Source organism: Mus pahari, chromosome 8 (genome assembly GCF_900095145.1).
Source record: "Mus pahari chromosome 8, PAHARI_EIJ_v1.1, whole genome shotgun sequence".
Lineage (NCBI taxonomy): Eukaryota > Metazoa > Chordata > Mammalia > Rodentia > Muridae > Mus > Mus pahari.
In genome coordinates this window covers 47,291,686-47,302,710 of record NC_034597.1, presented here as the reverse complement: position 1 = coordinate 47,302,710, position 11,025 = coordinate 47,291,686, and the positions used below count along the sequence as shown (strand labels likewise).

Sequence of the window (11,025 nt, the reverse complement as noted above, 5' to 3'; positions counted from 1 at the left end):
TCTTGTATTCTGTTGCTGATGCTTGCATCTATCATTCCTGATTTCTTTCCTAGGGTTTCTAACTCCAGAGTCGTCTCCCTTTGCGTTTTCTTTTTTTGTTTCTACTTCCATTTTTAGATCCTGAATGGTTTTATTCAATTCCACCTCCTGTGTGGTAGCGTTTTCCTGTAACTCTCTAAGGGATTTTTGTATTTCCACTTCAAAGTCTTCTATCTGTTTACCTGTGCTTTCTAGTATTTCCTTCTTAAAGTCCTCCATCATATCATGAGAAGTGACTTTATATCCATGTCTTGCTTTTCTGGAGTCATGGTGTATCCAGGACTTGTTATGGTGGGAGAGTTTGATTCTGATGATGCCAAGTAATCTTGGTTTCTGTTGCTTCTGTTCTTACACTTGCTCCTGCCATCTGATTACCTCTAGTGCTTGCTGCCCTCAATATAACTGATTGGAGCCTGTCCTTCTTTAATCTCAGTTGATTCAGGACTTCTCAGAGTCCAGATTTCTCTGTGATTCTTTGATTGTGGACTCCTGTGAACCTGAGATTCTGGGTGTGTCTGAGTTCTTGGCAGTCAAGCTCCTCTGAGATACTCCAATACTAGTGTGACCCAGCTCCTGTTATCCTGGGATCCTGTTGTCCTAAGATCCTGGGCGTGTTACAGTGCATGGAAGTGGTATCTCCTTTGAGGTCCATGGAGTTGTCTGGTCTGTTTGAAACCAAGGTAAACCTGAACTGATTAAAAGGAACCTGAGCCTCTGGTCAGGAAAGGCTCTGGTGTCCTTGTTCCTGCTGTCACAGGCCCGTCACTATTGGATTGGAGCAGCTGTTGTGTTCCACTCACCAGTGATCCTAAGATTGCTTGGGCAGTCCGCCAAGGACCGTGGCGGTATCCACCGAATCCGCACCCTAGGTGACCGGGTGCTGGCACAGACTGGAAGGGATTTTTGCACCTGGTCAGGCCAGTTCTCTGCTTCCCTAGTGCTGTCTCAGGTCCCGTGTGTGATTGGATTGGAGCAGAAGTTGTGTTCCCCTCACCATTGATCTTAAGATCACTTGGGCAGTCCACTAGGGACCGTGGGGGTGTCCACCGAATCCGTGCCCTTGGTGACCTGGTGCTGGTTCAGACCTGGAGAGGCTTGTGCCCCTGGTCAGGCCGGTTCTCTGCTGCCCTAGTGCTGTTTCAGGTCCCGTGCACAATTGGATTGCAGCAGATGCTGTGTTGCACTCACCAGTGATCCTAAGATCACATGGGCAGTCCTCTAGGGACTGTGGTGGTGTCTGCCCACTCCGCACTCTAGGTGACCTGGTGCTGGCACAGACCAGAAGGGATTTGTCATAGCCAGGCTTTCTTGACTCATAATCCACGGCAGCTTCTTCTCCCTCCTCTTGCACCTTCTTCTGCTTGTGGTACTTTTCTGACCCCAAGCGGTGGAAAACTAAACCACTATGTCCCTTCTGGCCAGCTACTGGATATTGGCATCTTGCTTTACCACTCAGAAATAACTCAGGGGCAGGATCACATATCTACATGCCAGACCCCAGGTCTTGGGGCCCACAATTAGCATTCCAATAGACAGCAGGACCAAACCTCAACAGATGGATCTCAAGCTTTTCCATCTATTTGTTAGCCATTACCTCCATCTCTGCTCCATCCACCATCCCTAAATTTCTTGTAGACAGATTTATTTTGAGTTGAAATTTTGTGGGTGGTTGGTGTGCCTATCGCTCCATTGCGGTTCCAGGCTGTCTACCTGAGGTAGCCTCTTCAGGTTCCATATCCTCAATTCTGTGTATCACAGCTAAGCCAGTGACTTTTGGGATAATCTTTACACATTGTACAATAACATTATGCCTACATTTTTTATAAGGTGAAGGTTAAGAATCTAATTTCATTCCTGTGTAGATAGATGTCCAATTTTGATCGCATGATTGTTGATTTTGATAGTTGATTTTTTTTTCAAAGATTTTTTTCTTCCTTGTCAACAATTAACTGACCATTGCTTTGCCTCTTCCTGTCCAGGACCCCTGCTCTATTCCATTTGTCTTCCTGTCTATTATTGCAACAGTACCAGGCTGCCTCATCAGTATGGCTCTGTGGTATAATGTAAGGTGAGGTATTCTCAGCAGTATTCTTATTCCTTAGAACTGCTTTGGTACTTGTGATCTTTTTGGGTTCCATATGAAATTTTTGGTTATTTGGCTAAGTCTATGAAATATGGGATGGGAATTTTGATATGTATTGTGTTAATTCTGTATATTAATTTTGGTCATGTCTTCTGAGAGGCCTCCCAGGCCAGCTTTACTGGTGCATTTATTGTTATTTTTGTTCTAAATCTGTCATGGATTCCTTTTTTGAGCTTTGTGGTAGAAAAGCACTAAAAGCATATTCTGTATGGAAAGTGTACAATTGGATGCGAAGCTTCAGAGCTTCCATTCTCCACGCCAATTCTACTGCATACAAGTACATTGACTATAATAGACACGGGGTCTGGTTAATTTTCATGTGTATTTTTATTGATGTACAATATTTTCTTAATAATAAGGTTTATGGGTATGGAAAGTGGGTACATCTAGAAAGAGACATAGAGGGAAAACAATGATCAGAATGTATTGTATAAACATTCAGTTTTGGTTTAAAAAACATTTAAAAAGAGGTAAATGATGGAAGCCATTCAATTTTCATACATTAGATCAGAGTTTCTAACTGTTGGCCTGAAGACTGCAAAAGGCACAGAACTGCTATAAATACAACCCAACAGAAAATTACAAACTCACTGAAATCATGCAATATTTTTTGATGTTTTGTGTAACTCTTTTTTTGTGGTATTGTGTTACTCTTAAGCATTAACTTTGTAGATGACTTATTCCAGTGTCCTGTAAAGTGAACCTATTGGGCACTTGATATTGGCACACATTCCTGAGTCCACACTGATGGCATGTGAAGCTTCCAGGAATTTATCACCTACCTGCAGACCGTTGTACTGACACCATCAAATTTGCATGTGCTCCTGGAGAATTAGTAAATGAAACACAGAGATTTTCAATGATGTTTAGTCCTACCTTTGCACATGATGGGTGTTTAATGGCAATTGGAAACCAAATAGGCATTCTGTTTGATCATTAGGAGCTCACACAACTCACTGAGCTTCATACACACCACCTACCCACCATCTTCATAATCATGTCACTCTACACTGCATCAGCAGCTGACACACTGACATTCTCAAACCTTGCTTTCTAATATTCTTTATGTTAATAATAAAAGTAAATATAGCTCCTTATCCATAATTATATTTAATCACTTCTATCCTATCATAGATGTAAAGGGATCTCAAAAAAGAGAGAAAGAGCTGTTGCTGCTGGCCCATGCCTTTAATATTATACTGGGAAGCAGTATATCAAGTTCAAGTCCTGCCTGGTCTACAGATCATGTTCTAGGACAGGTAGTGCTACACTGAGAAACCCTTTCTCAAAAAGCTCAAAGAAATATACAGAGGATCTCACAGAAACAACAGTGGACCATGAAATCACGAAACTAAATTCATGCTAAATGCTGGGCAGAAGACATCAAGAAAAATAATGAAAAGAGAAGAAGGTCTCAGTGGAAATTGGTGGAGGAAGAGAGGGGATGATCGTGGGAAGAATGGCCAAAATGCATTGAATACATGTGTGATGCTGTCAAAGAATAAAAAAAAGTTTAAAAAGGAAAGTTAGTTCAAGAGCATTAAATGTTGGTAGCATCATATAAATCATCACCTGAATTGAATTTTATTACGGTCCCAGGATTAAATCATTTTCTATGCCAGAAATTCCTAAAGAGTGACCATACTGACTCTGGTGACATCGTTTTTATTTCACAAGTAAGATGGCCCAGCTGAGGACACTAGAGCCTCACAATCAAGTTCATTACCATAGTATAAACAAAATATGAAACAATATGTCTGCCAGAATGTGACAAAAGAATCAAAATTACCAATCAAATCTCTTAGTGGATTTGACTAATCATTTTATCTTTAAGAAGAAAGTCAACTGTCAATGCTGTTTTAAACTGTGAGTGTTCCAGTTGAAGGTGATATTTTGGGGAGCTCAAATTAAGGCAAACATCTTGCTGCATTTTAACCCAGCTGAATACAGTTTATGATCAATAAATGTAGCCTTGATTTGACATTTGACATGAGAATTTAAAAACAGATTCCAAGCAGGCTAAATTTTATTACTTATATTTGTTCAATTTACGCATTAGATCTCCCAAACATAGACCATGTTCCATNGTTGTAAAAGATTTTCTCTACTTGGCAACCTATATAAAGACTGTTAAATTTGAAGGCTTTTGTAGCTCATGTGTGTTTTCATGTAGTGTGTCATTTACACACAGCCCATTTTCAGGGGGGAATAATCAACATTCATTATTACTTGTGTAAGTCATGTGAATCCAAAAGGTTGCATCTCTGTGGACTAGAGGGTTAATTTTGGTTCAACTAATTTGTTAATTTTGTTCCAACTAATCAGGACTTTAGTTCAGAACTAATACATGGAAGCCTTTCTTGGTTGCAAAATATGAGAGGAGAAAATTCAAATTATATGAAATTCAAGAAGCAGTAATGAGAAAGCAGGAATCTGGTAGCTTTTCAGGTTTCCTGGATACACACACACACACACACACACACACACACACACACACACACACACATTCCTGTGCTCAGGGGTAGGTCAGCCTATCTCAACTCCCAGAGTGATCTCACACAGCTCTCACCATCTAGCATGCTAAGCACATTCTCTCAGCTCTCTCCAGTCAAGATGAACATTTTCATGGGTTGCATGCCTGTGTCTCTCACTCCTGGATGTAGTCCATTAAATATTCATTCAAGATCTAATCATGGTCCTGGTTTTTTGTTTTGTTTTTTTTTTATAGGGAATGCTAAGCAACATTGTAGAAAATAACACTGGAGTCATTAGCAGGGAATCTAATGCTGACTTAATCTCAATGACCACTAAATTCAGCCCTCTAGCTCTTGCTACAGAGTCAAATGATAATACCTAGCAAATCGGTAAACTGTACCTATCATTTGTGATCCTTTATTACTCTTAACTTCGTATGACAGTAATGCATGATCATTGGATATGGAGCAAGCACTTGCTTTTGAGATTTCTCTGTGACTTCTAGCAGTTCCAGGAGAGTCAGAGTGAATTCAGATTAATCCATCAGAATATTTAAACAGATCGTTCCACAGTATGATCGGTTGTCCCAAAGATTAATGCCATGATGAACAGCATGCAATACTACCCAGCAGATATGGAGCAGCATTAACTGTTGCTAACTGTTGTAACTTTGTGAGTGCTTTTGTAATGTACTCTAACTGTTGTTAGGATATATTGGTTGTCAGTACTATTTTTTAAATAAGAAAAGGAAAGGGAAGGATAGGAGTGAAAAATAAAAGAAGAGAAAACCAAAGAAACCAAAAGAGATCTTACCAGATGTAAAAGTGTCTAAGTCTTAGGAAAGGACACACTTGTTTCCGTGCAGTCACTGTGGACTTCCTGGGTTCTCAGGCCTCCTCAACCACAGCCTCCAACCATCTACACTCTTGGTCTTTATCCCAGTTTAGCTCTTAGGATGTCAGTGTGGTGACAGTGTCATTTTCTCCCAGACCAGAATATTTCCTTAAGTAATGTGACATTAATCAGAAACAGAGGTGCACAGGTTTAAAATGCCTGTGAGGTCCCTGAGCCCTCACCTCCTTCCTCCCCTTCCAAGGGCAGTGTCCCCTCTGCCCTCCTCCATCCTGAGCCATCTTCCAGGGAAGATGCCACCAGTCCTGATTCTCCTGGCCCTACTTCTGCCTCTTGGAGCTGGAGCAGGTGAGTGAACATCCCTGTACAGAGATGCTTCCCATGACACTTCTGGTGACTTTCTGCCCAGCAGTAGTTAGGAATTGTCCTGGTACTGAACCCAGGGGCTTTCTGAAGCTCAGGTACCAGTCTTGGAAAGCTGACACTGGCTAGGTTCTCAACAAGGTCTGAGTAAGAGATGTGTTCTTAGAAAATTAGTAGGCACTAGCATACCCCAGTTTTTTGTTTGTTTGTTTGTTTGTTTGTTTTTGTTTTTTTTTTTTTTTACCTTCTGGAGACTGGCTCATCCTTAGAAAGAATGTGGCAGAGAATAAAGATAGCTTTAGGAACAAGCCTACAATGTGGTGAGTTTACCAGCTCAAGAATATTAGCATCATTTATTAAGTCCATCGTCAGACCTACAGAAGAAAGAGGCCCAGGCTGACAAGATCCTGTACTGCACACTCCACTTCCTTTGACCTTTCCACTTCTTTATGCAGGTCCCATCTGAGCAGCCCACTGTTCCAATATCTCCCTGACTCTGAATTCAGCTAGCACTGACCCACCAGCCCCTCTTGCTAAGTTGAAGTCCTTCACACATGCAGCCAATCCTTTACTAAAAACCCAAGATGTGTTGGGTACAAGAATGGGAGAATGCTAGAAAATCCACCTCTATATGGCTTGCATAGGTAAAAATTGAGGAAATGGTGCCAATCAAGATTAGAATGGTTGGGGAGACTCACTAACAAAGAAAGATGTATGATGAGGCACCATCAGCCTCCAGCATTATGAAGAGAGAGTTTACCTTTCCGTGTCTTTGTAAAGCAGAGTCTGGAAGACAAGGGCTACCCACAAGTTCTCAGATTAGGACTCTGTGGCTTATGATTCATCAAAGATGATTTTATGTGCAAGGAATTCTGTTTTCAACAGACTTGGGGGGCTGAAGACCCCACTCTCAGTCACCTACTACCTGCATCTACACTTTGACCTCAAATATTGATCCTACATACCTCATTTTCTAGCTTTTTCTTTCAGAAGAGATCCTCGGGAGCCATGAGTTCAAGCCCCACTCTTGCCCCTACATGGCATTTATTAAGTCTGAGGAAAGTGACGGGAATGTCAGTTACTGTGAAGGCTTTCTGATTCCAGACAACTTTGTGCTGACAGCTGCTCACTGCAATGGAAGGGGAGGCAAAGCAACTAGCCAGAGTTTTCTGTCCTCTGGATGTTCCCATGAGAGCTCACTAGAAGAGAGGACTGTGAAAATGGGAGTCTGATATGTGGTAAATTTGAGGTCGGAGTGTGAAAGGTCAGAAGCAGCAGCACATTTGAATTGCTCAACTGCACTGGCCAAACTAAAGCAGTGGTTGAGGTTGAAAGTTCACATTAACAGTCAATGCAAACTTTGAGATATTGACTGGAAGGAAGAGGGAGTCCCTGGGAGTCTCATGCCTTTGAGAAGCAGAGAACAGTAGCTCAAATGCTGAGTCCCTCCTGTGTCCTCACATCCCCTCAGCTAGAGCCTAACCCTGCCTACCCTGCCTTTCATAGCTCCTGAACTGCATCCTCTCTGACTGTACTTCTTTCCTCTCCACTGTGTTCTCTTCACAGCTCAATGACAGTCACACTGGGGACCCACAACCTAAAGGCTAAGGAGGCGACACAGCAGATCATCCCTGTGGCAGAAGCCATTCCCTATCCAGACTATAATGGTACTGTCTTCTCCAGTGACATCATTCTGTTAAAGGTGAGACCTGCCCCCGTCTTGGTCCACTGACTGTCTCTCCTGCTCTCATCCCTCTCCATTCCCTCCCTTCCATCCTGGCCTTCATGGTGTCTCAGCCCAGCAGGCCGTGAGCTGGACTCTTGCTTCTTCCCCAACAGCTGAAGAGTAAGGCCAAGAGGACTAGAGCTGTGAGGCCCCTCAACCTGCCCAGGCGAAATGTCAACGGGAAGCCAGGAGATGTGTGCTCTATAGCTGGTTGGGGACAGATGGTGCCAAATGGGTCATTAGCAAACATACTGCACGAGGTTGAGTTGACAGTACAAAAGGATTGGGTATGTGCTTCCTTCTTTCTAAGGTTTTACAATGCCAATGAGATATGCGTGGGGGGCCCAAGGCTTAAACACGCTACTCTTAAGGTAAGTTGGCTTGCAGTCAGCTCTGCACTCAGTGGGAGGGGAAAGGAAAGTCAGACCTAGAAACTCAATCAACAAGTAATTCTATTTTTACTGACTGTTATTTTTCTCCCTGGGAACAGCAGGTATCAGTAACTAACTAGTGCCTCCTGAAATCCCAAGGAGCCTCTTTTGAAGGAAGCTTGTGAGAAAGGTGTTTGCAAAAAAAATACCTGTCTCCAGGTCCAGGCTGTAGAAAGCTGTGTTCCCTGAGTGTGTCATAACCACAGTCAGATGTCTTCTCTGAGCAGACACACACTTTGTCAGTGAGTTTGTTCATCTCAGCCACTGCAACCTCTGGGCTAAGAATCCCTGATGGTCACCTGGATGTTATTCATGTTTTCTATCCAAATGGTTAAAAGGCCTAGAAAATTCTACTTCTTCATGAGTCAACACAGAAGGGCAGAAGGTTTGCAGATGACTTCAGTCCCTTAGATTCTAGTGGGAACCTAGTGAGAACAGCAGCAACAGAAGTGGTTTGGGGTTTTTTGGGGGGGAGGTTGCATAGGGGAGAGGGCAGTTGCTGGGACCGCTTTGGCGTGTTTATTTTAAAGATAACAGAAATGACATTTGTGCAGGTTTACATCATGAGAGATGCACGTATGCAGAAGCACAATTCAGAAGCACAGATGAATGTGAATCAAGGAGGCTGTTAAACAAAGAAAACCTGGCATGGAGAAGTTAGAAATTTGAAGCGACTGCTTTGTCTACAGTGTGCAAGATGTCCTGGGCTTCTCTGCATGTTAGGCAGGTCTTGGCATGAGGCTGTAGGAAGAATGAATGTCTTTGTGTAAAACACAAGTCTCCCTGTGTTGGATTCACTTTGATAAAAAGTCCAAGCTGCTAGGATTGGGGGTTGACACCTGTAAACCAGCACTTAGAAGGCAGAGGCAAGCAGATCCCCATGAGTCCACTAAAAGTTGTTTGATTTAACTTAAGCAAAATAGAAACCCAAACAGCCTTGGCTTGAGGGCCTTGTAGCAACAGAAACTTCACAGATGTCATGACTTGTAGCTACACCTTAATGTTTCTGTGTTCCTAGTAGTCACAGCGATGAAATGAAGTAAAATTTCCCTCTGGATCCCATAAACTCCAAGGGCATGCATGGATATAGGAAGTTAGTGTCACACAGTTTGTGAAAGAAAACTGGAAACCAGTCCCTACCCTATAGACACTCTAAGGACCTAGCACCTTTGTAGACAACGAAAGCAAGGAAAGTGCAGAATGGAAGAACCATGCACGGTTGACAGTCACCCCGGCAAATATGCATTCAGTGTGGGTGCTATATTACATTGTGGCAGTGGTTCTAAGGCTTAAAATAACTTTGAAAATCACAATTGTGTATCCTTAAGAAGAAGGTAAAATATTTCTACATCAAATATGCTAGGACACAACCTCAACCTAGGATTCCCTGGCCTCCAAGGAAGAAGTGACCTTCAGTGTGATCAACAGATGAGCCCATGCTCAGACCCCTGCTTCCTGCTGGGGCTGCATGTTTAAAACTATTCACAACCAGTTTGTTTTGATGCCCATGAACACATATTTGAGTAGGCTTAAATGCAGGTAAATGCCTTAAATGCAGCCTGCTTCAGATTCCTCTGTTCTATAGAAGCATCTCTCCATCCTTACCATTGGCAAAAGAGCATTCTGTCCTCCCTTAACATTAGCCCAGAAGCTCGGAATACCCAAGACACAATTCGCAAAACACATGAAACTCAAGAAGAAGGAAGACCAAAGTGTGGATATTTTGGTACTTCCTAGAAGGGGAACAAAATACCCATGGAAGGAGTTACAGAGACAAAGTGTGAAGCAGAGACTGAACGAATGACCATCTAGAGACTGAATCACCTGGGAATCTATCTCATAAACAACCACCAAAACCAGACACTATTGTGGATGCCAACAAGGGCTTGCTGACAGGAGCCTGATATAGCTGTCGCCTGAGAGGCTCTGCCAGTGCCTGACAAATACAGAAGTAAATGCGCACAGCCATCCTTTGGATGGAGCACAGGGTCCCCAAGGAAGGAGAGAAAGGACCCAAGGAGCTGAAGGGGCTTGCAGCCCCATAGGAGGAACAACAATATGAACTAACCAGTATCTCCAGAGGTCCCTGGGACTAAACCACCAACCAAAGAAAACACATGGGAAGACTCATGGCTCTAGCTACATAAGTAGCAGAGGGGGGCTTAGTAGGTCATCAATGGAAGGAGAGGCCCTTGGTCTTGTGAAGGTTCTATGCCCCAGTATAAGGGAATGCCAGGGTCAAGAAGCAGGAGTGGGTGGGTTGGTGAGAAGGGGGAGGGGGGAAGGGATGGAGGTTTTTGGAGGGGAAACTAGGAAAGGGGATAAATTTTGAAATGTAAATAAAGAAAATATCTAATATAAAAAATAAATAAAATAAAATACCATGATAAAAGCAAAAAAAAAAAAAAAAAAAAAAGCACCTTACCGATTCTGCTGAAAGGAAATACTTCAACTGATCTAGACACAAACTCTCTGCTCCTTCAGGCCATTGCAGTCCCATGACAGCAAGGAATGACTGTAAGACACCAATGGGGGACACAGTTCAGATGCAAAACGCCTCAAGGTTTACCTGGTTTGTGCTGGGGAATATGCACTGCTATACTTCCTTTGTTCTATCCCTAGTTAATAGAGTGCAAGTACCATTTTCTCTGGACTTTGTTATTACACTTTCTGGTCTCTACTTGTGTCCCAACTTACCTTTATTTGGTGGATATTTAAATGATGACCCTATAGGTTCATGTATTTGAACACTTGGCTCCCAGTTGTGAGTGCTGTTTGCATAGGTTCAGGAAATAGGCCCTTGCAGAATATTGCTGGAGCTTTGAGGCTTCAAAACTCCATGCCATTCTCAATTCTCTCCCTCTCCCTCTCTCCCTCTCTTCTGCTCCCTCTTCCTCCCCCTTCCCCTGCTCCTCCCCTCACTCTCCTTCCCCCACGTCTGTCTCTCTCTCTCTCTCTCTCTCTCTCTCTCTCTCTCTCTCTCTCTCTCTCTCTCT

General features: G+C 43.0%; 1 protein-coding gene across 1 annotated transcript; it reads left to right on the top strand.

Annotated features, from left to right (window-relative positions):
• Positions 1-5,802: 5,802 nt before the first annotated feature.
• LOC110325082 (granzyme E-like) lies at positions 5,803-8,661 on the top strand. The gene is made up of 5 exons (XM_021202882.1): positions 5,803-5,857; positions 6,863-7,009; positions 7,435-7,574; positions 7,712-7,885; positions 8,560-8,661. Exons 1-5 carry the CDS (start codon positions 5,803-5,805, stop codon positions 8,659-8,661), a joined length of 618 nt encoding a protein of 205 aa, XP_021058541.1.
• The last annotated feature ends 2,364 nt before the right edge of the window (positions 8,662-11,025 follow it).

What these genes read in the sequence shown, in the direction of transcription:
- LOC110325082 (XM_021202882.1), top strand. Translation starts at nt 5,803, where the DNA reads ATGCCACCAGTCCTGATTCTCCTGGCCCTACTTCTGCCTCTTGGAGCT. An exon ending in GACAGCTGCTCACTGCAATG is followed by an intron (nt 7,010 to 7,434) that starts GAAGGGGAGGCA and finishes TGTGTTCTCTTC; the next exon opens with ACAGCTCAATGACAGTCACA. An exon ending in TGACAGTACAAAAGGATTGG is followed by an intron (nt 7,886 to 8,559) that starts GTATGTGCTTCC and finishes TTTATTTTAAAG; the next exon opens with ATAACAGAAATGACATTTGT.